The 25570-nt window shown below is 53.9% G+C and overlaps 1 protein-coding gene and 1 pseudogene across 1 annotated transcript in view; both read right to left on the bottom strand.

Moving 5' to 3' along the window:
• Window positions 1-25570, bottom strand: part of DNAH1 (dynein axonemal heavy chain 1) — a 74853-nt gene that overhangs the window by 29026 nt on the left and 20257 nt on the right. Inside the window, exons 9-34 of the mRNA XM_023755744.1 lie at window positions 21139-21296; window positions 20079-20290; window positions 18884-19182; window positions 17434-17584; window positions 16496-16689; window positions 16177-16402; window positions 15520-15639; window positions 14974-15056; window positions 14638-14779; window positions 13951-14106; window positions 13358-13556; window positions 13025-13278; window positions 12165-12377; window positions 10440-10604; window positions 9846-9967; window positions 9572-9677; window positions 8810-8989; window positions 8030-8170; window positions 7341-7504; window positions 6751-6864; window positions 5160-5348; window positions 4774-4879; window positions 4026-4139; window positions 3473-3622; window positions 1826-1912; window positions 1528-1714 (exon numbers count right to left, since the gene is read on the bottom strand). Of these exons, the coding sequence (XP_023611512.1) occupies window positions 1528-1714; window positions 1826-1912; window positions 3473-3622; window positions 4026-4139; window positions 4774-4879; window positions 5160-5348; window positions 6751-6864; window positions 7341-7504; window positions 8030-8170; window positions 8810-8989; window positions 9572-9677; window positions 9846-9967; window positions 10440-10604; window positions 12165-12377; window positions 13025-13278; window positions 13358-13556; window positions 13951-14106; window positions 14638-14779; window positions 14974-15056; window positions 15520-15639; window positions 16177-16402; window positions 16496-16689; window positions 17434-17584; window positions 18884-19182; window positions 20079-20290; window positions 21139-21296 (4232 nt within the window). The remainder of the gene's footprint in view (window positions 1-1527; window positions 1715-1825; window positions 1913-3472; window positions 3623-4025; window positions 4140-4773; window positions 4880-5159; window positions 5349-6750; window positions 6865-7340; window positions 7505-8029; window positions 8171-8809; window positions 8990-9571; window positions 9678-9845; window positions 9968-10439; window positions 10605-12164; window positions 12378-13024; window positions 13279-13357; window positions 13557-13950; window positions 14107-14637; window positions 14780-14973; window positions 15057-15519; window positions 15640-16176; window positions 16403-16495; window positions 16690-17433; window positions 17585-18883; window positions 19183-20078; window positions 20291-21138; window positions 21297-25570) is intronic.
• LOC102418769 lies at window positions 5965-6647 on the bottom strand (annotated as a pseudogene).

Genomic DNA, 25570 nt, shown 5'->3' with positions numbered 1-25570 from the left:
ATCATGACATCAAGCCCCAATCAGGGACAGGGCAGAGGACATGCTTCTGTGAGGGAGGAGCAAGGCCCAAGAGGAGCCAAATGCTGGGACTGCTCATAGGAGAGGAGAGGCTACGGCAAGAGGTCTGGGGGAGGGGATGCCACCAGCTTCCTCACTGTGAAATAATCCTATATAAGAAAAGCCTAATATGCTAAGTGTCTGGTCATCCGTTCAACCAATCAAAGTGTAATATGCTAATGATATGCTAAGGATGCTCAACTGCTCTCTATGATGTGCACTGACCACCAGGGGGCAGACACTCTAACTGGTAGGTTAGCTTGCTGCTGGGTCCGGCCAATCGGGACTGAATGAGATGGGCTGGACACACCCTGGAGCCCTCCCTTGGTCCCTCCCCTGCTGGACAACCTCCCGTGTCCTGCCCCACCCCAATCATGCACTGGTGGGGTCCTTCAGCCTGGCCTGCACTCTTGCAATCTGGGACCCCTCGGGGGATGTCGGAGAGCCGGTTTCGGCCGATCCCTCAGGCCAGGCTGAGGGACCCCACTGGTGCATGAATTCGTGCACTGGGCCTCTAGTAAATATATATTGGTCTCTGCCCTCGGTCTCTGAGACAGAGCTCCTCAAACGCTTGTAAGAGGGATGTTAGGAGAATCTTCTTTTCTAATATTTAGTCTTTGACCCTGGTTCCTGACAGAGCTCCTTGACCTTTGTCATTTCCTGAGTGCTGGGAACTCTTGGTCTAATGAGGTGACTCTTGATGCTGAGCTCCTGGGAGGGAGCTTGTCCCAAGAACCAAGCCATGATTAGAAGCTTGGAACTTGGGAGAGGAGCTGGAAGTGGAGTTAATAACTGATCACGCCTACATGAAGTCTCCATAAAAATCCCCAAAGGGTAGGGTTTGAAGAGTGTCAGGTTGGTGAACACATCCACATGCTGCAGGTGACACACCCCAACTCTATGGGACAAATCTCACCCTATGCATCTCCTCCTCTGCCTGTTCATCTGTGTCCTTTACCATGTCCTTTATCTAATGAACCAATAAACAAGAGTAAGTGTTTCCCTGAGTTGTGTGAGCCGTTCCAGCCAATGGTCAAACCTGAGGAGGGGGTCGTGGGAACCTCTGATCTGTAGCCAAGTCAGACAGAACTTGTGGGTAACTTGGGGACCCACTACATGTAACAGGAATCTGAAGTGGGAACAGTCTTTGGAACGGAGCCCTTAACCTGTGGGGTGTGTGCTAACTCTGATCAGCATCAGAACTGAATTGAGTTTTAAGACACCCAGCCAGTGTCAGAATTGGTTGGTGTAGGAAGTATAGTGTGAGAGTAATCATCACCTAGACAGCCATCACCCGATGGCTTGGAGTCAGGGCTTGGGGCAACGCTCTGCCCCACAGGCTGCTTGACAGAGATCCCAGCCCTCCGCACACTTGGCCAGGCCTGAGGGCCTCTGAGGCTGGTCTGCCTGTCTCTGTTCCCCTGCCCAAGATCCCAAGGTGGCTGGAGCCAGCAGGGGCCAGGGGCTCACCATCCACATCCCTGAGATTGCTCTTCTCACAGGCCTTGCGGATGGCCTTGTCCAGGATGCCATAGTCAGTTTCCTCCTCCTTGATGGTGGGGAACAGGTCTGACACGATCCCAGAGAAGAGTTTGAGGTCCTCCAGCAGGAACTTGGGCACGTTCACGTCACGGATGGCTCGGAGGCAGATCAGCTCCTGCAGCAGAGGCCGGAGAAGTCTTCAGGGTGGCCCAGGCCAGATGCCCCTCCAGCCGCTCTGGAGCCCTCCTCGAGCCCTCTCCCGGGCACCCCTCTGGAGGGCACTTACCTCATCCATGCTGGGGTTTTCTCGCTTGAGGTTCCCAGCAGCCGAGATCACAGTTTTCACAGCTCTCATCCCAAAGTCGTAGTGATCCTGTTGCCACCGCACAGGAGGGAGTAGGTGTGCACTGTCCCTTTGGGGGCTTCTGCCTGGAACACTCTGTCTCCCACCTGGCATCTGGCCCATTGCCCAGCTTGCAGCTAAAATGTCACTTCCCCTGCAGGCCATCTATGACCACCGGCAAGCCCCAGCCTGGGCCAGGCACCCTCCTTCAGGCTTCTCTACCACCTCCTTCTTCCCATCCTAGCAGCCTCTCCTTTTACCCTTCTGTGCCCCTGCTTGACTGTTGGCCCCTGAAGGTAAAGACTGCCTGGGTTGCAACTAAATCCCTGCAGCCCCAGCATGGTGCCAAGAGCAGGGAGGCGCTGAGTTTTATTCACAAAGTGAACAAAGGCGTTTCCCATGTGTGCCTTTGAACGTCCTTCTAAGATTCTCTTGTAACATCTCTCCGGACCCACCCTTTCAGTCACACTACCATGGCTTTTCCCACTGGTCCTGTTTCTCTTCAATATACAGCAGGTGTTGGGAACAGTTCAATTTATCAGATTGCCCCATGGTGCCAGGCCATAGGATACATCTGGACCCACAGACTAGACATCTTGGACTTGAATGAAGAGACTGGGCTTGATTTGGGGTCACTGTAATGATATGCTAAGGCCGCTCAACTGCTCGCTATGATGTGCACTGACCACCAGGTAGCAGATGCTCCAACTGGCAGGTTAAGCTTGTTGGAAACTAAGTCCTCACTGGTAGGAGGAATAGTTGCTCTATTAAAGATGAAAGCATTTAAAAATAGGAAAGCATTTTAAAAAATTAAATAAATAAATAAAATAAATAAAGAGGAAAGCATTTTTGAAAGTGAATGGTTAGAAGGAAGGTGTGTGGAGGTATCAGCACCCAGGATGCACTGTGGTGGACAGCTGTTTTTCCCAGTAATAGATTGTGTCTCCTCCAGCCCATGGGTTTTGGTGGGATCCACCTGGCCAAAGGCAATATGGTTTCCCCTTAGCCACAGTGATTGGTGTTCATGCATGAATTGGTCACCCAGAGAGGGGTGACCTATACTAGAGACTTTTTCTGGAACTATTAGGAAAGAGAAACCAAGCTGGTAGCATGTGAATCCAGACAGAGCTGGGTCTCATCTCTGCCACTGCAAAGGGGATGCTGAGAATGGAGCCAACAGGAAAGCTTGCCCACCAGTGCTGGTGCCTGAACCAACAGCATCTACCCTTGAAACCTGGGCTCAGCACGCTGAGTGCAAGGCCCGCGGCTGGAAGGCTCAGGTGGGGGGCTGGCTATCCCACTCTGTCCACATGAGGCCAGGTGCACCTGACCTGAAGCCTTGGGTTGTGTGGCCCCTGGCCTCCTCATTAATGGCTGACTTTCCACTGTCCCTGAACTAGCAGGGTGGGCATCTGTTCCTGGCTCCTGCTCCTGCTCCCCTGTGCACTGCATGAGCCTGGCCAGTCTCTTAGCTGCTTAGGGTCTCAGTGTCCTCAGCTGAGAAATGGGGATGTAATTCCTATCTCACGGGGTTGCTGGGGGCAGACAGTGGCTCTCAGAGCCTGGAAGCTGGTTGGGGCAGGGCCTCACCTGAGAGCTGAGCTGCTCAGAAGCCAGCTTGAAGGTGGTGGTGATCTTCTTGGCCAGCATACTGGCTTCATTGAAGCCAAAGGAGTAGAGGGAGATCTCAGCGATCATGGTGTAATCCGGAACCATCATGGCCACAGGCCGGAAGAGCGCCTGAGGCCCGCGGTGCACAGGTGAACGGAGAGGCAGACCTCCCCGCCAGAGCACTACCCCCGTTATGGACGGCCCTCCTCCCCCGCCGATGCCTAGATCCCTCTCGGCAGCATGCCTGCCCAAGCTGAGGCTTACACTCCTCTGTGGCTGGACCACTCTGCCCATTAGAAACTGGCCTTTTGTGCTGACCTGAATCTGTCCCCTGACTTCTCCCAAGCCTGGGGCCTCCTCTCCATGCCTAGGAATGGGCCTCACCACCTCTGAGCAGGAAGGCTGCTGGGGGGTGACATCCCTGATGTCTGGCAGCTGTGTGCCTTTCCTAAGTGCTTTAGCATCTCTGAGCCCAGGCCACAGGCTCCGCTGCCTCCCAGTGCCCAGGGTGGCCTACCAGGCCTGAACTCACCTTCAGGTTATCGGGCAGCTCGGTGCGGCCGGCATACCCTGGGTTCATAGTGATAAACACCGCACAGGATGGCACGAGTGGGATCTCGATGCCCTCAAACATGAAGCGTTCCACCTACAGGGTGGCAGGGTTGACTCGCCTGCCCCTGCTCTGGATGGGCCCCTCCTCCCCTGTGGATGGCCTTGTCCTGACTATAGCTGGCCAGCCTAGACTGGATCCCTGATGACGAGCTGCCTCCTCTCTCAGGATCTGGCCTAGGACCTCTGGTCCCAGTAGCTACCTATGGCCTCCCAGGTCCTGGCTACCTGAGGTCTTCACAAATCTCCTATCTCCCACACCCAGACCTGAGCAAGCTGAGCACTGACTGAGACCCAAGGCCCTACTAGTTTGGAGGTGTGGCACTTGCCAGCCTCCCAGCTCGTGTTCCCAGGAGAAGACTGCTGGCCACTCTGAACAAGGCTAGAGGGCGGGGCCTCTTCATCCACTGCAACTTGGAGGGGGAGCCACCCTCAGAATGGGGTAGGGATGTGGGCTCCCTGACTGGCTACAATAGCCCCAGGGAGAGCTCCAGGTAGGGGAAGGGGGAAGTGCCCAGTCCTCTATAAGATGAGAGAGGCTGGGCTCAGGGCAGGCTCAGTGCCTGGCTTCTCACCCTACAGGGTGGGGAGTCACAAGAAGGCAGAGGTGTGGCAGGTATAGATGAAGTGATGAGGTGGTGACTTGCGGGGGGTGGAGGGGGATGGCTCACCCGCTGTTGCTGCGCCTTCTGGATGGTGGTGATCTGCTGAGCCACCACAGACAGCACCTCAATGTCGATACGATTGAACTCGTCGAAGCAGGCCCAGGCCCCAGAACTAAATGGGGTGAGAACAAGAGATGGATATGAGTTCAGAGCCCACCTGACACCTCCAAGGCCCCTCTGGCTCCACTGGAGAAGAAGTGACCATAGTGATCTCTATCAGCTCAGCCACAACCCTGTTGCCTACCAGCATCCCCAGTGCCCACAGGGGCTGAGCCTTTGACTCCTGTTATCCCTCCTGTGCCCTCCCCATCCTGTGAGGCTCCTCTTGGCAGTGTCCCCAGGAGAGCTCAGCCTTCCTGCCCTGGCCTGTGCCACCCGCACACCAGCCTCACCTGGCTAGGCCCTTGAAGAACTTGCCCATGGCCATGAAGTCGAGCTGATCAGAGCAGTTGAACACAACAGTCTGGATGGCCAAGGCCTTGCCCAGGTCTTTGGTGGTCTCTGTTTTCCCTGTGCCGGCTGGGCCAGCTGGGGCGCCCCCAAACTTGAGATGCAAGGCACCGGTCAGGGTCAGGTAGCACCTGCAGGGGAGAGAGGAGGTGCACACGGATTCCCACAGACATAGAGAGAGAGCCTCCCCTGCTTGGCCCCGAGGATGAGCGGCTCTTGCTCCTCCTCCAGGATGGCAGCCTGGATGGCAGCCTGTGCAGTGCTCCCCCACCCCACCCGGTGGCCTGGGAGTGAGTTCAGGACTCACCCCAGGGGACACACACCTCTTAGGCAGGGGTGGCAGGCAGAGCCAGGATAACAAATAGACACCCACTGAGAAGGCTGATCTGTGGCCACACTTCACTTCCCTTAGTCAAAACCCAACTTGAAAACCTGCTACTAAATACAGTCGGCAAGAGGAAACAACTGATTACTCTGGCATGTTGAAAGGAGTATTTGGGTGGAAAAAAAATTGTAACGCTCACATCCATTAATGTTTATTGAGCTATGAGCTTTATGTATCAGCTCATGAAACTCTCATAACCACCCGGAGGAAGCCACAGAGGAAACTAAGGCATAGAGGGGCTGAGTCACCTGTCCCAGGTCACTCAGCCTGTGACAGTTGGAGCTGTTTTTGGTGTGTTTTTTCATAGATGCCTTTTATTGGTCTGACCAGCGTGACTAGTAGGGGGCATAGGCAGAGCTCCCCTATCTGTCCTGGCCATCTTCCCTCTCCTGGGAGTTCAGAACTCACCCCCAGGGAGAGGAGTGTCTTAGGCAGGGGTGGCAGGCAGAGCCAGGATAAAAAACAGGTTTGGGATTTGGAAGGGGCTCAGGGTGATGTAAAAACATAGGGTTACCAGACCATCCAGATAATACGTCCATCAGGGTAAAGCAGAGCCCATTTCCCTGCACAGGCCCCTTCCCTTGCAGGGGCTGGAAGGGGGCAGGAGGAAGAGCTACCCTGGGGGCTTCCTGCTGTGCCCCTCCTGCCATCAGCATCTCCCAATGTCCTCAGCTTCCTCCGCGCTGTGCGCCAGGTAGGATTTTTTCTGTCCCAATCCTTTCATTTTTTCTCCTGCTATTTTCTGTTTCTGTAACATCTGACTGTAAATTTCCTCCCTGGACTGAAGAATAAACATTCTTCCTACACGTTCCTACATGTTAGTCTCGTCTACCAAAGCCATAATCTCTGTATCTGTAAGACGGGCATGCTTGCTTGTTCTGTTTAGCGGTTCAGTCTGTATGTCTGCAAGCTTCACCTTCTGTTGAGTGTCAGTGACCGGCTTGAAGCTCTTCGAAGGCCTTTTCAACTCCAGATCCACGGGCGCTGCAGCTCTGTGCCTCCAGAGCTGGTTTTAAACCCGAAGCCCATGCTCATGACCCTGCATGCTCTGATGGACTGGCTGCACCTTTTGTCCCTGCTCTTCTGAGCCAGCTGGAGCTGGGGGAAGGGTCCCAGTGTGGGGGGCCTGTGGGCAGGGAGACTCTTACCTGTCCGTGAGGGGTGTGATCACCAGCCTCCCGCTGTTGCCTAGGTACTCATAGCCATAGATGAACTCAGCATTCACAGCTCGGATGTACAGGTTGTCATTCGTCCAGTAGTACCTGGAATTGCAGGAAAATGGGTTCCTGGGCCATGGGGACCATAGGCCACCGGGCAGGGTATGTGGTTGAGGAGATGTGGTTCTTTTTTTTTTAAATATATTTTATTGATTTTTTACAAAGAGGAAGGGAAAGGGATAGAGAGTTAGAAACATCGATGAGAGAGAAACATTGATCAGCTGCCTCCTACACACCCCCTAACTGGGGATGTGCCCGCAACCAAGGTACATGCCCTTGACTGGAATCGAACCTGGGACCCTTCAGTCCGCAGGCCGATGCTCTATCTACTGAGCCAAACCGGTTAGGGCGAGATGTGGTTCTTTTGGTGAATAAGGGCATTAGGTACCTCTGCCCAGCTGTCCCAGGGCCTCGAGGACTGAGAACAGCAATTGTTGATTGACTCTCCACCCTCACCTGGCCCCAGCCTGCAGCTGCTCTGACCCTGGTGGTTTCTGGGCCAAGGTCTCCTGCCTCCTCACCTCAGCTGTGAGATCCACTCGAAGTCATTCACAGTGACCACCTTCTCCTGGATCAGCTTGGCCACCACATCCTTGGCATGGACCTCGATGACAATTAGTGCCGATAGCACTGCCCGCTGCATGCGGGACAGCTTCCCTCGTACCAGGGCCACCAGGTCACTGAGCTGCAGGAGTTGGGGGACACTGTTGGGCAGAGTCATGCAAGGGGTAGGGTCTCTCTCCTTTGCACAGAGCGTGGGCTTTTGTCAGGAACAACCCCTCTATCCTGGGGGCTTCTGATGGTCTGGGATGGGAGGGGCACAGGGAAGGTATGGTAGCATGAGAAGTCTGGCAGGGAAGTGAACAGAAATGGAGACACACACATGGCATCTGCTCCCTGTAATGTACGGTGCCATCTGAGCCTTCAAGGGCCAGGTGTGGGGCCTGGTGAGGAGCTTGAGGAAAGATGTGGAACAGCAGCTGTAGTGAGGATGGTGCAAGATATGGCTCCCTCAGTGACCAACTGGAGAGGGAACCTGCCTGGACTCAGAGCTCTCCTCAGACCCCCAGTCCCTCCCGCTGGTGGCTGGTGGTGAGGCACTCATTCCTGGGGTGTCTGACCTGCTGTTTGGATCCAACCCAAGGCCTCTTTCAGGCTCCTGGAGGGACTGGGATGTGCGGGGAGCGGATGATGACCCCCTGACTCCCACCTGCTGCGCGAGCTGGGGGAACAGCTGGTTACTAATGTTGCTGGCCTCCAGGGCCTTTTCCACATCCATAGTCCAGTAGGTCTGGCACCCAGCGATGGTCACCTGGCCAGGCCAGTTCAGAACCCACTGGGTCCTGGGCATCTGGGAAGATAACACAGGCAGGGCTGACCCAGGCAGCTGGCCGTCCCAACCCTGCAGCCTTTTCCCTTAAACACAGATGTGTGCTTTGGTCTTTTTTAAACTCTGGGCTCAAGTGGTTAATTCCACCTCAAAAGCAGAGAAGCCATTAAGCTCTGGGCCCCTCAGGGGTGAGCAGTCATCACTTCCTCAACAGAGACGTTGAAGCAGAGGGTTGGGAGCGCAGGATCAGGGACATTCAGCCCTGGATTCAAACCCTGGCTCTGCTACCTGTAAGTTACAGGCCTTTGGGCAGAAAATATCTCTGAACTGACTTTGTAGGATAAGGGTTAACCCCCAGCCCTGCTGTTGACTGTGGGGCTGGGAGGAGTAATGTGGGTGAAGTCCCAGCCCAGGCCTGGCACATAGTGAGTGCTTAAAATATAACAGCAATGGATTATTATTAAGAGCAAGTCTCATTTTATGGAGCCTATTTTAGATTCCTCCCTGAGCAGGCCTCAAGGACCCCCTCTCTCCAGAGATCCCCAAGGCTGTAGCTTGAGGATGAGGCATGTAGGCAGCCCAGCTACCATCATAGAGCAAAGCGCAAACAGAAGGACGACGAGGCTGGGAAGCTGTGCTGGGGTGAGAGGCATGACTCACTTCGGGGTAGGCCTTGATGGCCCTCTCGATGATGTCCCGTATGCTGGTCTTCATGCTGAGCTCCACCTCCCGCAGCCAGTCCTCCACGTTGCTGGACGGGTAGATGGAGAAGGACAACTGCACCTCCTCACCCTCTGCTGAGTACATGTGTGTAATCTCCAGGTCCTCCTGGAATAGCAGCTGTGGGTGGGGCAAACAAGAGTGGGGGCTGCACCAGGTGTGCCCAGAGGCTCCACCCACCACAGCCCCCGAGCCAACCTGCCTGTGCCCTTCACCTCCAGAAGACAGCCCTGCCTCGGGGCCCACCTGAACATCTGCCTGGGCTGGGCCTTCCCTGACTGTGTATTCAGGCAGGATGGGTCTGCCTTGTCCCGAGCTGTGGTCCAGCCAGCCCACTTGGGGAAGGAGGCTAACCCTGCCTGCAAGTCCCCCTCTTGCACGGGTCTGTGCAGCCTCCCTTGTAGGCACAATGAGGACAAGGAGAGTCAGGAGCCTCTAGCCTCATGGGTTTCTCAATCCAGCCAGCAACTCAGTGTATTGTGGGGACAGGGCTCCCCTAGATGAGTTGAGAACAGGGTCCCCAGTCCTGAGCTGGGAGTTTTGCAGCTGACCTTCCTCCCACAGGTCCCAGGTGCATCTCACTCGCCACTTCATTTCCTGCTAAAAGGACTCGGGCTAGAGAAGAGCTGTTCTCCTTGGGAAGGAGTCCCAATGCTCCTGGCCCTGAGCCCAAGGCCTGGAGCCCCAGGCCCAGTCACCCACCCGGGCAATGTTCTCGAAGCACTTGCGCAGGTGGGGCTGCACAGCAGTGGGATCCTTTGTCTGGGATAAGATCTCAAGTAGTTCATCATCTGACAGGAAGTAGAATCTGCCAAGGGAACAAGTAGAATCTGGTAAGGGAGTGGGTCAGGCACCCCCTGAGGCCCAGCTGTCCCAGTACAACTGAACCCCTGCAGCCCAGCCTGGGTGGGGTCCTCAATGCCCCAGCCATGTGGGCAGGCACTGACAGAGTGGGCATGGGGCAGGTGGTGCTCACCTGGGGAAGGCCCTCCTCTTGGTCTCCAAGTACTCGCTGAGGCCCTTTTGTACCATGTCTAGCAGCTTGTTGCAATCCCGCAGGCTGTCCAGCAGCCTCTGGTCAGAGCACACATTGATTACCTGCGTGGCCCGGGCCAGAGAGAAACCAGAATTGAGCATGGTCCGACTGGGAGGCATTAAGGTGGGCTCAAAGAGCACCCATATGGGCCAGAGACCCTCAGTGGGGCCTGGGAAGGAACAGGGGCAGGAAAATGGCCCTGAGCTAGGGGTTGCATTTATCACCTGTGTCAGTCCCACGGACAAAAGTCCATGGTCAAAAGAATTAGGGTTAAACAGAGCCAAGGGGTTTGATTTGCTGCAGGACTTTAAAATGATAATGTGGACGGAAAATTTCCATGAAGACAATAATGTGTTTCTGAGGAGTGTCTCTTATGACTGGAGAGCTCACTTGGCAACATAGGCCAAGACCAAAGCCTTGGACTTGTTCTCTAACCTTTCTTGTTCAGGGAGAGGTGAGACCAGGAGGCTCCCAACAATGTGACGGGGCCGTTAGGGGTCACGGCTTCCCCATCCCATCCCCGTGTGAGCTCACCTCCCGGTTTTCATAGGTGTTCTTCATGATCTTCCTCCAGATCCGTTCCATCGTCTGGTAGCGTTTGCTCTCCACGGGCAACTGCCGATTGATGTCCTCAGAGCTGAAGATAGGCTCCAGGTAGAGCCAGGCCCGCTGACAGTTCAGCCACTCCTCCAGCACTTCCTGGGCAAGGCATGGATTGTCAGCATCCAGGGTCCAAGAGGGGGTTCCTGTCCCCATGACCTAGACATTTCACCACACCGAGTGCTGGGCAGAGAACTGGCATCAGAGCCAGTGTCTGTGGGGAAATTTCTAGATGGCACTGTCAGCCACAGTACTCCCAGGAACAAAGAGGCTGCATAAATGCCTGCCCTCCAGAGAAACCCAAGTACCCCACAGGATGCCTGAGCCTCCACAAGAGCTGGGAGCCACCCTTCCCTAGGAGGAACCACACCCAAACCAGCAAACCCTGAAGTAACAGAGGAAAAATCCCCAGTGCATGGAAGCCCAATTGGCCTCCTTGCCTGACAGGACTTTGGGGTCTGTGACCCAGAATTCTCTGAGGTGTATTGGGACTTGAGCTTGAGATCTGTAAAATACTCTGAAACATTATTTCAAGAGTGAGACATCTTCAAAGCAGGCTACCTCCCCTCCTCCCCCCAATTTTGCCTCCAAATTCCCCTTTCAGGATTTATTTCTTGTCTTTTCCGATCAATGCAAACTCATTCATTTCATTCATTCATTTATTCATTCATTCTCTTCCTCTTGAGATGCGTGTCATGGTCAGCTCTGTGCCAGGCCCGTGTGGGCACCAGGAGAAGCAGAGGGGAACAGGATGTGGTCCTGCCCTCAAGGAGCCCACAGTCCACTAAATGGCCAGTTCTGTCTCTGATCACCAAGAGCCTGGCATGAGCGACATACTCTGTAAGAGGCACTGACCAAGGGCTATGATGGGAACCCCTTGCTGGCAGGTGTGGGGAATCAGTGAGGGCTGCTTGATTCTGAGCCTTGGAGATGGAAGGTAGGGATGGAACTCCAGGTGCAGGGGACAGCGTGAGCAAAAGAGGGAACCCAGGGATAATACTGACCAGCTCAGGTATCTCTGGGTGGTCTAAGGAACACACAGACACGACCTCCTCACTTGGATTCTAGCCTTCACTGGAGGTTTCCAAAAAGCTTCCAGGAGGCCCCGGGGAAGGGGCTGTCAGAATCACACAGGTAGGCCTCGCCCCAGCACAGTGTTCCAAGGCTCTGTAGACAGCCCTTGCCTCTGACCTTGAAAGCTCTGCAGAAGTACAGTCCCTAGTGCCCTGGCAACCTCACCCCAAGCCAGCTCTGAATGAGACAGGAATGGGAGGTTCAGGGCAGAGTGCGAGAGGGCATAGGGAACCTCAGGGCTTTGTGGTGTCCAGTCCAGAAAATTCCAAGACTGGAGGTTCTAGTTGTCCCAAGTCCAGGCAGTCCTTCGGAGGTCTGCTGGCAGGTTTCAGGCCCTTCCTTAGCCAGAGCTTTGGACCAAGTAGTAGCCCACCCCCACATCCTGAATTGCCTTCTCTAGCAGCCAAACCTTAGAGATGGAGAGCCCCATTCTAGTCACCCTCCTCTGGACGAAGGTCCTGCCAGACAGCCAGGAGACAAGGCTCTCCAGCGCTTCGAGCACCACCCAGACACCATAAAGAGCCACTTATGGGGCGGATGCTGCCAGGGTAAGGGAGGAATAAAGGAAGGCCATGGAGGGTCCACCTGAGTCAGCTTCAACTTGTTCTCCCAGGAGTTGATGCGTTGCTCAAAGGGCTTCTTGTAGGGCGAGAAGGACATGCTCTGGGTCATGACAATATGGTCATCAAGCAGCTGTGAGGCCTCATCTGGGCTCTTGAGGATGTAGGTATCTGTCTCCTTGTAGGGCAGCACATTGAACAGGATGGCTGACCACTCCTTCTCCATCTTGTCCAGTGCCTGGGGTGGGGTACAAGTCAGTCTGGGTCCTGAAAAGGGCTGGCCCACATCCTGTCTGACCCGCACTGCAGGAAAGAGCAGGCTCTGCCTGGCCATGACCTTCCCTTGGGTCCCTCTGGCAAATACTTTCTGCTTGTCTGGCCAAAAAATCCCCCATGGACCCTCATCTGAATTCAAAGCCAACTGGCTCTCACACATGTGCTACATGAGTACAACATGCATGTACATGCATATTGGGAGACAGCTAAGGTGCTAGTTAGGAGCTCTGGTCCCAGTTACAGCCCTTACTGGCTATGTCACCCCAACAACTTGCTGAACCTCTCTGAGCCTTAATTTACTCATCCGTTAAATGAGGGCAATGCTATTAGCTCCATCCTGGGAGAGGAAGTCACTTGAGAGAAGTACCTGAGTAATAACTGGTCTTCTCCACCCACGTGTCATGGCCAGCTCTGTGCCAGGCACATGTGGGTACCAGAAGCAGAGGATGTTGTCCCTGCCCCCAGGGGACCATTATTAACTCACTTAACAGAATGCACCTCAACCCTTAGAACTGGTGAAGGACCTCAGGGATGGAGCCCAATACTGCCGTCCTCCTATGCTGTCGGGCAGGGCCTGCGTGGGGCAGGGTGAGCCTGCTGGCTGCCCACCTGCTCAATGGTGTACTCCTTGCCGGCCACCTCAGCCACCTTGCTGATGCTCGCAATGTGGTCCTGTAGGTTCATCTCAAGGCAGCGGGCGAAGGTCAGGTTGGCCTTGGGCCTGACATTAATGTTGATTTCATTGGACAGCACCTCCCAGTGCCGGTTCCGCATGCCAGGGTTCCGTAGCCCCTGGATCAGTGGGATGTATGGCTTGAACTCCTCGATGCGGGCCCGGATGTCCAAGGCCACTTCCTGGCAGGCTGCCGGGCAGGGTAGGCGGGTGTGAGAAGCAGCGAGCACAGGCAGGGAAGCAGGGGATGGACTGGCTTGATCACCTACCTGGGATGTCCTTGAACTGCTTCACACACTTGTGCATGGTCTTAAAGGACTCAATAACATTCTTCTCTAGCTGCTCAGCATCAATGGCTGACAGGGGGTCGTTCATCCAGCTCTCGGACCAGCGCAGCCAGTCAGAGGCTGTGGTCCAGAGGTCCAGGTAGGGCTGGAACTCCTTCACCATCCTGGAGAGTTTGTCGTACTGCAGAGACAGAAGACCCAGGGCTGCCTTAGGGTTATCTCTTTATGCTGCTCCTTTGGGCCAGGTCCCCTCCCCATCCTTGCTCCTGGCTGCTGTCCCTAATCTTGCCCCGTGGACTTGAGCCTGGACTCCATTCTTCCTGCCCGCTTCAGGCTCTGGGCTCCGAGTGGCTGAGCAATGCCTGCACTGACCCTCAGGTCTCTTGCCTGGTTCTAGCCAATCTCCTTGCCTTGAGGGCCAAGGGTGGGTTATCTCCTCTCTGCAGCCTGCTTGGTCCTGCCCCCAAATGCCAGGGCCCTGCAACCTGGTAGCTGGGTTCTTATATAGCCACAAACACAGGGGATCCCTCTCAAACCCTGGGAGTTAGAGGATAGGGTGCCCACTGGAGGCCTACGTTGGTGATGGGCAAGCCGAAGATGCGCTCGCGGTTGTTATAGAGCGTGGCCAGCTGCTGGCAATCCTTCAGCTGCTTCTTGACTCGCCGCACCTCATTGGCGATCTCGTGTGCTCGCGCAATCTCCACGTGTATGGAGAAGCCAGCTACCACAAGCTGTGGGCCAAGCAAGGAGCAAGGAGTCAGAGGCCTCTGTGGCCCAACCCATGCCCACATGCACCCAGGAAGCCCAAGATCCCTAGGCATCAGCATCTCCCAGTTCTGAGAGCACTTTCTTCTCCAAGAGTGAGCAGGCAGCTGACCCATCACAGGCAGCTGACTACCCTGCGGTAACAGCAAAATCAGAGAAGGACCCAGTGCCCTGAACACGGAGCCCACTGCCCACTGGGCATGAAGGACACAACAGAAGAGTTGGGGCTCTTTGCTACTCTGAATTCTTCTGGAGCTTGCTACCCAGACTCCCCTCTGGCTTTTCAATTCATTGTGTTTTTTTTTCAGTTCATTCTTTCAGACATTTGTTCATTCATCCACCAATTCTTCCATCAAACATTGACATAGCAACTCCTGAATACAAGAATCAAAGCCCGGTCCTGGGGAAGTGTGTGTGTGTGTGTGTGTGTGTGTGTGTGTGTGTGTGTGTGTTGTGTATTGGGAGCCAATCCCAGCAGAGCCTCAGCCAAACCCTACCTGCAGCCCTTCCAGCTTCTCCTGGAAGTTGTTCTGATCCATAACCTGGATTTTGTGGAACTTCTCCTCGTCTTCCATGTGCTGCTGCCGCACCAACTCTATCTGCCCGAGGATCTTAGAAGGCCAGTTGTTGGCAGCCCATCTGGATGGGGCAGGGGTGGGGGTGTCACAGCTGAAATCAAGATGGCCTCTGGCATCTTGGCAGGGCATTTCTGGTGTGACCGCACAGCCATGGTCACAAGGATATTTGAAAGCCACTGTAGCTTAGCACCTCTTGCCCTACCTCCTGCTGTCCACCACCCACCTAGGGAGGGTGGGGACCAAGCTCCCACTCACTTGTCATTGAAGTCATCTGTGCTGAGGTTGTAATGGAATTCATCCATGATCTGGTAGTTATCCATGACCCTCGCAATCCGCTCCTGTAGGGACAGGCAGTGATGAGAATGCCTGTGTGCCTGGGCTCCCCAAGGTGATGGGTGCTAGAGAGAGGCTGCTCTCTTCCAGAGAGGGGAGACCTGGGGTCGGGGAGGAGGCGTGGGGTGCAAAGCCAGCATTGGGCTCAGAGCTCCAAGGGCCATGGCTACCACACCTCCAACCTTCAGCCCCTGACCCATATCTTCCACCCTCCTCACCTCCTAGACAGCACAGCTCCGAACTTTCACCGTGCACCCAGCCTCATAGCTCTCCCTAGCCCCACCTGTCTTCTGTATCTACCTCACCTCTGGCTTCAGTGTTCCTGATCTCCCAGCTCCTGCCTTCAGAACTGAGCAATGGTCCATAACTCCCAGCTCCCAGTTCACAGTTTGCCCACATGACATCTAGCCCTACCAGGATCTTGGACAGTAGTACCCCCGCTCCCTGGCTCCCATGTGTGCGCCTCACCTCCAGCACCACCTGCTTTTCAGGGATGCCCTTCATCCACTCTCGAAGCTCAGCCAGCTCCTCTATGCTATTCGGCTTCTCGTAGATCTTGCGGCTGATGCTGCGAAACTCCTCACAGATCTGGCGGTGGGAGGGCACTAGGGAGGCCAGGTGCCTCTTTCTTGCCTTCCCTGGGGCCTGCTCCCCCTTCCTGGTCCCCAGTGTTTCCAGATAGGAAATTTCTCCCACTCCACCACATCCTGCAGCCGGCTCACTGGGGAGCTGCAGCCTTGTGGTGGGGCAATAGCATCACCAAGCACACTTCACCTTCTCCAGCCTCCTGGGCCAAGCCAACACACACACACACACTTCTGAGGCCTGCATTTGCACACCCTCAGCTCTGTGAAACAACCCATCTCAGGGTGTTTGTTCTTCATGAGGAGTTCCCAGTTCTCTACAAGCTTAGAGGAGGTAGCAGCACCCCCTTTCTGGGCCCCCCCATATGGGACAGCCAGGGTCAAGGCAGGATGACTTCCACTGGCATTCCACTGGCCTGGTGTCTGCAGACACCCCTGACCTTGACTGGAGACATCTTGCTTGTTGGAGTTCACCCTGGACACAAGGGTACAGGTGTTGCTCCGTCACTGGGGCTGGACCCGCGGGGGGGGGACGACTTACGTCTTCCACCTCCTTGTGCAGGTGCTTGGCCAGGATGTCCAGCATGGAAGTGGCCAGCGCCTTGCGCTTCTTGGACAGGCTCTGCTTGACATTGTCCACGTTGATGTAGAAGGGCCCAATGACGATGCTGCTGGGCAGCGAGCTGTCCATGATCTCTTTCTCCCGCAGGTGGGTGAGCACCACCCTCTCCACCTCCTCAGCTGATGGGCATTTTGTCTGGTAGGCCCTGTGGACAGCGGGCACACGAGGAGTAGAGGGTGGTGAGAGTATGCATGGGGGTCACACAGACACACACAGACGCACGCACGCACACACGCACTTGAGGAATGTGGTGATGTCATTGTTATTCAGCTCCAGGTACTTTCTGTACTTCTTGGCATAGGCCTGCAGTGGGATCATGGCCTTGCGCACAGCGTTGGCGATGATGGCCCTCAGCTCCTCCACCAGGGGCTCGTGAAGCCCCACTGACTCCAGCAGGGGGTTACCGCTGATGAAGATGTCCTCCATCACCAGCTGTGGAGTGGGGGTGAGGCACAAAACTGGATGAGCCATGAGCAGGTGGGCAGAGGAGTTGGAAATGTGATCCAAAGACTGAGTGTGGCCACGCACAGAGAGCATGGTGGGGGTGGGGACAGGGAAGGGCTGTGGATCAATACAAGACCAAAGCCCCATAGAGTCCACCAAGGGGCACTGTCTTTTTCTGTCTGTGCCCGACTCAGCCCATTGCCAAGGAAAGAAACAGATGGGACAACCAGGTCACTGATGGCTCTGACTGACCAGCAAGGAAGACAAGAGGGGACTGGAGTTACAGAGGCTGCTGGACCAGGGCTTGGGCTCTGTGCAGATCTGGTAATGAAATGGGGACTTCTGACTAGAGTGTGGCGGTTGGTCTGTGTCCACATCTTAGCTGAAGAGAGAGGGCAGGAGCTGGGTGGGGTCAAGAAGGTGGGATCTGGGTCAGACATGGCTGTGGCAGAAGCGGGCCAGTGAGCTCCGTTGGCATCACAGGTCTGACAGCAGCTATGTGACCTTTGGCCAAACTTCCCCCAAGTCTCATGACAAAATGTGGATGTTGATGGTTCCCAACTCAGCTTATGGTGAGGATGAAATGGGCTATTCAAGAATTAAAGGGCGAAGCACACTGCAGCCAGGTGGGAGGCCATGATAAGGCTGAACTGCTCTAATACTCAGGGCAGCACCTGGGGCTGCGGAAGCCATTAGCAGCCAGAGCGGAAGGTGCCCGGGCCTTGTGGGTACCTTCTCCAGCTGGGGCACTGCGTGGGTGGCCAGAATGCCCTTGTCGAAGAGGTTGAGCAGAGATGTCTCGAACTGCTCTAGCGGTGTGCTGTAGTGCACTCCTGAGCTGTCCAGCACCAGGTCCACGATGAACAGAGGATTCTTCCGAGGCCTGTGGGGCAATGCGGGCTGACCATAGGCAGGGGCCTGAGGAGGCCCGAGTGCAACAGGCCCAGCCCTCTGCTCTTTCTGCTGCCATGGTGGCTCTTGAGCTCTCCATGATGAGACTTGCCTCCTCCCTCCTCCCAGAAACCTCCAAGTTACCAGAGAGAAAGCCCCAGACCAGCCAAACAGGCTCTGCTATTCTAGCCACTTACCCAGAATTCCATGCGCACCAGGGAGGGGGAGGACCCTCTGTGTGGTCTTGAGTTCGTCAGGACAGGTCGGCCACACCCTGGGCACTGCGGCTCCCCACTCTCCCTGGGAGCTCTCTAGCCTTGGCTTCCGATACTCACTACACATGACAACTCTCAAACCTGGATACTAGCTGGGCCTCCCCTCTGCGTTCTGGATTGCCACCCGCCCACCCGGACCTCTGATGGCATCTCAATCATCCCATGTACCCTGAGTCCTGCCAGCTTCCCCTCTGCCTATGCACTGCCCCAAATCTGTCCCACCAAGTCCCAGCCCTGTCACCCCTTATCTAGACAATGGCAGAAGCCTTGTTCTTCTGTCTCACTTGTCCCCACAAATCCAAAGCATCATTCTAGAATGTAAATCAGATCATTTCTCCCCTCTGAGAGCTGCTGACCAAACTTAGAATAAATCCAGCCCTGATCATGGCCCCAGGAGGCTCTGTGTGATCTGGCCTGGTCTCACCTATGTCACCTGACCAGCCTTCCCTGCCCTCCCCACGCCAGCCACAGCTGCTGGCCTCTCTTTCCTTGACTGCCCCAGTTTTCTTTCTCCCTCCATATTTCTGCACATGTTGGTCCCTCCACCTACCCCACATCTCTTCCCAGCTGGTTTCCTCCCTGTCTCAAGTCTTGGTTCAGATGTCACCTCCTACCTGAACCCCTGGCAAAGCCCCTTTCCTCCCAGGGTCTTTCACAGCCCGTCAAGATAGGCAATGACTGTGTCTATTTTTTCTCTCTCTCTATTCTCCTGTAAGTGCAAGGGTCATGCCACTCTTATTCCCCTAAAACCCTGCCTGTTCCTGGCTCAGAGAATATTTCTCAAATGAGTAACTCAGTGACTGACTGAGAGAATGAAGGCCACAGAAGAAATGCAAGCCAGGACGGAAGCCAACAACCAGGGTGGAAGCCAGGAGCTCCCTGCTGTCCAGGACCTGGCAGTGATGGGCACCCTGACCCTGGTCCCCTTGGTCCCCACACCCTGCACCACCCTAGCCACTGGGGCCTGGCAAGGGATAGTTCTGGTGTCAACAGGTGCCTCGGCCCAGGGGGCCCACCTGTAGGGGCTGTTGATGAAATCTTCGCCCCATTCCATGTCATCAGTGCAGTCGAGCACACTGTAGCAGGCCTCATTGATGAACTGGGAGAAGCTGGTCAGCGAGTCCTGCACCAGGAAGCGCAGCGTGTCCTGCAGCATGTACTTGATCAGCTCCATCAGCTTGCGCAGCTTCGACATGAGGTACACCGCCCAGTTGTTCTCGTAGAGGTTGTACCAGCCCTTGCTCATGTCCCGCAGGCTGCTGCGCATGGCCACCTTGAGCGTGCTGATCCAGGTGTCCTTGAGGAACATCTGCACCTGGAGTGGCCAAAGGTGGCATCACGTGGCCACCCTAGGGAACCGCTGCCCACAGCTGCCATGTTCAGGGACTCCAGGCACCAGGATGCTCTAGTGGCCTCAGGACTCAGATGGCTACACAGGGATCTCCCCCAACCTCAACTTATTGACAATCCCTGCCAACCAACACCCTCCCGCGACCCTGTGAACCAGGCTGCTCTGGGGGAAGCAGGGCTTTCCTTCCAGCCAAGGGAGAGAGACACAGAGACAGAGAGACAGAGACACCAGAAATGAGGCAGAGACATAGACTGGAGCAGAGAGAGGCAGAGACAGAGGAAGCCTTTAGGCCAGTGATGGCGAACCTTTTGAGCTCGGCGTGTCAGCATTTTGAAAAACCCTAACTTAACTCTGGTGCTGTGTCACATATAGAAATTTTTTGGTATTTGCAACCATAGTAAAACAAAGATTTATATTTTTGATATTTATTTTATATATTTAAATGCCATTTAACAAAGAAAAATCAACCTCACCTCTGACACGCGTGTCATAGGTTCGCCATCACTGCTTTCGGCCATCTGGCAGCCGTCTCCCATGAGGCAGAACCCCTTCTCTCTGGTACCCATCCTCAGGAAGACATGGGGTGCATCGAGTTCCTGCTTTTGCTTCAGAGGCCACTAGGGTCCGGATGGAAAGTGACTGGCTCTCCTGTTCTCTTGGGGGTGAGCACCCCCCTTGGCACCCACCCCAGCCTACCAGAGGTCGAGGAAGAGGCGAGGCCTGGTGTGAAGGAGAGCAGGGCTCTCAGCCTCACCACGGGCTCATCAGCCCTGGGCTTCCCCAGGAGCCCCTGGTCTGGCCTGTCAGCACCGAGGCTCTGGCCTGCATGCTGCTGCTTTGTGCCCTGGGTGGCCACGCACCTGAGTGAAGGTCTGTGACTGGATCTGCTCGAACTCCTCCAGGCGGCTGTACTTAGAGAGGCTCGAGTGGAACAGGGACATGGCGATCACCTTGTTGCACTCAGCCCGCACCTTGCTGAGGGCTGTGATGACCTCCGGCCGTGTGAGCAAGGACACAAAGGTGAAGTCCCCCTTCTGCTCCCGGAAAGGGTACTTGGGGATACTCACCAGCCCTGGGGGTGGGGGTGGGGGGGTGGAAGGGCCAGTGTCAGATGGGCCTAGGGCACAACCGGGGTCAGGACAGATCTAGAGGGACAGAGCTCCTGCCTCCTCCCTGAAAGAGGCACACACGTCCCCAGAACCCCTCTCTTTCCACGGTCTGTTAGAGGGGCCCTAGGGCCCCACAATGAGGTGCCTGCTCTCATGTGGAAATGAATTTCCTCCAGGCCCCTCTGGGTCACAGACCCTTCTGAAGTGGGTGAGCACCCTCCCCCCATCCATTCCTGCCCACTCTGCACACCACCCCTGATGCCCATCTGGGCCTACCCTGGGATACCAAGAAAAGATGTGGGCACCACCAGGACACTTGGAATGCCCACTGTCCACACCCGACCCAGCTTCCTGGGCACTTTATACATGTGGAAGATGGACCCCAGGAAAAGAAATTAGCAGAGATTGGGGGGCTCAAAGCCAGGAGGACTTGGAGGGACCTGACAGCCTACTCCGACTCAGTCTGCCACCTGTCCAATGGAGTCGCAGCAATGCCAAACTACTCCTGCTATTGGAGGAAGAAAGGTCCACATGTCCTGAAGTCAGACAATCAGAGAGCCCTTCTCATCCACTTCTGAACCACTGTTCTCCTAGTACACATTTACCTTTTGCTCCTTCTGTTCTACTCAGACTATTGTTCTTTAAAGGAACCTTCACCCACCACCCAGCTCCCCAGGCAGACAGGAAAAGGAGGGAGATGAATGCTGGGGACAGGATAGGTGCAGGTGAGTGTTGGGTTTATAGAAGGAGGGGAGGGAGGGGCTCTGGCTGGGTGGGTGGCCCTAGGTCCTCCTTTGCCTAACGCCCTCACCTTGCTTGGGCACCTTCTCCTCTTCCTTCTTAGGCAGGGTCACGTAGGAGAATGTGTCGGGCTTGGAGGAGACAATTTGGTCAAAGTTGATCTTGTTCATGCTGCGCTCGTAGTCGAGGTTCACTTCTTTGGACAGATTGCTGAGTTGCTCCAGAACCCTGTCCATGGGGCCAAGAGAGAGAAGTCAGGGGGCTCCACACACCCTGTCACCCACCCTGGGCCCAGGCTCTGCTCTGGCATGGGCTTGGGGACATGGGCTTGGGGCTTCCTCTGGCATGGATGGACGCACCTCCCACCTAGACCCCCGGCCACTGACCTCATTACGCTTGTCAGCTGCCTCTTTCATGCCACTCCCACCCTCACATCAGTCCCTGACTCTGCCCAGTTTGCTTCTCACTTCTCAATGTCATCTAGTGCAGGCCACCCTCCCTGTCTAGTCCCCTCACCCCCACCCCTGCCCATTCTAATCCATTCCCTGCGCCCACCTAGTCCACCCACAGGCGGCCCCTGAGTTCGTAGAGGCACCAAGCTCTCACGTATCTTGGAGCCTCTGCACACACTGTAGCCTCTGGCAGCCACACCTGATAGATCCAGACCCAACTCCACCTGACCAGCCTTGCTGGTTTCTGTCCTGGGCATATTTGCCCTCTTTGGATGAAGGGAGGACCCATTTATGCTCCCAAAGTGCTCCCCTGGCCTTGACACCCCTGGTCCCCTCTGGTCAGTAAGCACAGGACGAGGAACAGTGTGTGCATGGGGCATGTCCAGCTTATGGTCATTTCTGCAGAGCCTTGAACAGGGCCTGGTATCAAAGGATTCCCTGTACGCAGGTATTGAGTGCACACATAAAGAAATGAACGATCCAAAGACTAGAGGCACTGAAGAGACGGTCAAACCTCTGAGGGAAGGCAGGGGAGGTTTGGAGTGGGGGGGGGGGCGGTCAGAGATCAACCAAAGGACTTGTATGCATGCCTATAAGCATAACCAAGGGACACAGACAGTAGGAAGGTGAGGGGATGTGCTGGGGGGTGGGAGTGGGTGGGGAGAGGTCAATGGGGGGAAAAAGGCGATACTTTCAACAGAATTTAAAAGGAAGGAAGGAAGGAAGGAAGGAAGGAAGGAAGGAAGGAAGGAAGGAAGGAAAGAAACTAAGAAATGAGAGAAAGAAAGAAAGAAAGAAAGAAAGAAAGAAAGAAAGAAAGAAAGAAAGAAAGAAAGAAAGAAAGAAACTAAGAAACGAATGAAGGCATGTCCATGGCTCAGAGCCCCATGTGACAAGCAGGAAAGGCTCTGGCGGGAGGTGGCCCACGACATCCAGGAGCCCTCCTCTTGTCAGGGACATCCTTCACCCAGTCCCTGGCCTGCAGCTCTCCTGTGCTTCTCTGCTTCCCAGTCCAGCAAACTCAGCTCAAGTGCTGCTTCCTCCAATGACCAATAACTGAGGCAAACATACAAAATCAAGCCCCCTTGTCCTGTCTCCCTCAGGATAAATTCTGTGGCGGCATTCATTTAGAGTTCTCCATGGGATCAGAGGCTAGCTAGACTCATCCTAAATCCACACCTTTGCCTCGTTGCTTCCTCCACCATATCCTTCTCTCCCCTACAGATTTCTCCTGAGAGGACTTCATCAACAAATCAATCACTTACCCAAGAATCTCCAAATCACACTTTGCTTCTAGGGACTCTGACCTACGGCAGGACTTAATGGACCCTGAACCTGTGCTTCAGAAACGGCAGCTGCCGTCCTGCCTGGAGATGAAGCCAGCATGCACCGGAGGCATGCTGAGCCCCACACTCTGAGCCTGAGACCGCCTGCATCAGATTCCTCGTTACAGGTAAAGTACTGTGTATTTCCCTGATGGCTAAGCCAATCTGAGCCCAGCATCTTTATTATGTAAATGTTCTCAATAACCTAAAACTGAAGAAATGGGGTTCTGGGCAACCAAGGTAATGGTGGCTACATCAATTCAACTCTCCCAGCACACTCTCAAAAATACATACATACAAAAAAAAAAAAAAGAAAAGCAAGAACAAACAACACCTTTAGCATAGAATAGAGAGAATGCTCAAACTTCACATTATCTTTAGGTAGAAAAATAAACATCAACTCCCAGTGAGCAGTTGCTCACATTCCTGCTGCAAGCCTTCCTGGAGAACAAGGGAAGACTGAGGAAAACTGTGAAGGAGGGAGTAGTGGTAGCCCTAAGATTGATCCAAAGTCCTGCCAGAAAGAGCAAGCCCATCCCACGGGCAGATATACTGAGCAAGAGTCCAGGCAAAGCATCAGGAAGAAACTGACATGCATGCATTCAAAGTAGTTTCTCGGAAGGGCATGACTGATGAGGAGGAAGGTGACAGGAAAGGAGTCATTTAGAGATTGAAAGGTGACTGGGGGAAAAGTAAAAGTGAACATTAGAGTCCTCAAAGATAAGAGAGAACAAAAAAACTTGGAGGGCACACAATTCTTCTTACACACACACACACACACACACACACACACACACACACGGCCATGTATTAAAAACAGAAAGCTAGTTTGTTACACTAACAGAAGAGGGCAACCTTGAACTAGGAATCTTGCAAAACATCCCAAATCCATGAAGTGAGTAGGTGAAAGTGAAGTACACTTATATGAAGTCACTATAAGAAAAAGAGAGAGAAGACTTTAACTGATGAAAAGTCTCATGCACTCCTCAAAAAAGAAACAGACACAACAGGAGAAAACTAGCACAGCTCTTCAAACTGAACTAAACATCTTCAAACAAGTATTTGGGCATATGAACAAAACACCTTAAATCAGATCCAAAGACAGAACACAGAAATAGGAAAATGGGAAGAAAGGTATTTGACTGAAAAGAAAAGAAATGGAAGAAACAAAACTTTCTCAGGAAGGAAGGCTAAATTACAAGGTTCCCAAGGAAGAATAGAGTCAAATAAATAAGTGTAATCATAGAGTCAATAAAAATGTAATAAAGTACATTGAAGAAAGGCAGGGATATAACCAAGAGAATAAAAATCATAAAGAGAAAGAACTAAAAGGGGTCAGAAAATGGTTGAATTAGAAATTGGCAAAGAAGCAGCAACACAGAGAGGTAGATAGGTAGATAGATAGATATAATGGAATCTCTGATGAAGAAAAACAAAACAATAAAACAAAACTAATACTTAAAACTATAATTCAGGAGATGGGGTGTGCAGTGGGCAGACAGCTGGAAAATTTGGGGCTGCTGAGCCATTCGTCCATACATACCAACAAACCTTGTCAAACTAGCCCCTATCTTCCTAGTTACTTCTTCACCAGGGACTACCCACCCCCATCCTAAACCAACCCCCCTACCTCTCCATTCTTCACAAATCTATTGATTCTTTGTCTAAAAGGTATAAAAGCTTCCTGCTCTGGAAAGAACACACACACACACACACACACACACACACACACACACACCTGTAATTCAAAAGGAACTTGCAGAAATAAAAGAATATCTGAATTTCTGTGTTTAAAAGGCCCATTGTGTACTTGGGAAAACTGACCCAGAATGATGAACTCTGAGGCATATTCTAGTAAAATGATTGGGCTTTAAAGATTAAAAAAATCCTCAAGCACTCCAGGCAAAATAATCAAACAGCTTACAAGGGACGGGCCACTGGACTGGTATCAGGCTTTTCAAAAGCAACATACAAAGCAAGGCAACCATTAAAACAAAACAAACCCTAGCCAGTTTTGCTCAGTGGGTAGAGCGTCGGCCCACGGACTGAAGGGTCCCGGGTTCGGTTTTGGTCACGGTGCATGCAGATAACTGATTGACGTGTCTCTCTCACATAGATGTTTCTCTCTCTGTGTCTCCCCCCTTCCCTTCCACTCTCTCTAAAAATCAATAAATGGAAAGAAATATCCTTCAATGAGGATCAAAAACAAACAAAAAAACCGCTCTAGGAATAAAAGGATGAACCAAGAATTTTATATTCAGTCAGGTTGTCCTTCAGGTTTTAAACATGCAAGAACTCTAGGACGCTATACCCTTGAGCCTTTATAAGAATATAATGGAAGAGGAGCTGAACCCAACCAAGAGACTGATGGGGTTCCAGGCACATTACCCCAAAATATGGACCTTCGCATACTGACTGTTTTAAGCTGAAGGAATTTGGGAAAGAGCGGGTGCAGGAGGAACCCTCTGACCTTGTCCTGAGGCAAGGTCATCAGACCCTCTCCTGAGAGGTGCTCTCCCATACCTTGGAGGAAAGGACAACCTTAGCTCTCAGATGGCGCGCTGCCAAGAGGACTCGAAGGAACAGGCCTTGCTCAGCTCTCCCCGTTGCCTACCCCAGCTCATGTCCTTTGTCCTGTCACATTTCCCACAGCTGTCCCCTCCCCACCAGGCCTAGCATAACAGCACTTGGGTGTAACCTCTTCAGTCTCCATTTCCTTAGGGAG

The sequence above is a fragment of the Myotis lucifugus genome, unplaced genomic scaffold, assembly GCF_000147115.1.
Source record: "Myotis lucifugus unplaced genomic scaffold, Myoluc2.0 scaffold_83, whole genome shotgun sequence".
In the NCBI taxonomy this organism is placed as follows: domain Eukaryota; kingdom Metazoa; phylum Chordata; class Mammalia; order Chiroptera; family Vespertilionidae; genus Myotis; species Myotis lucifugus.
Note: the sequence above shows the minus strand (reverse complement) of the source record. Positions and strands in the feature narration are given on the sequence as shown.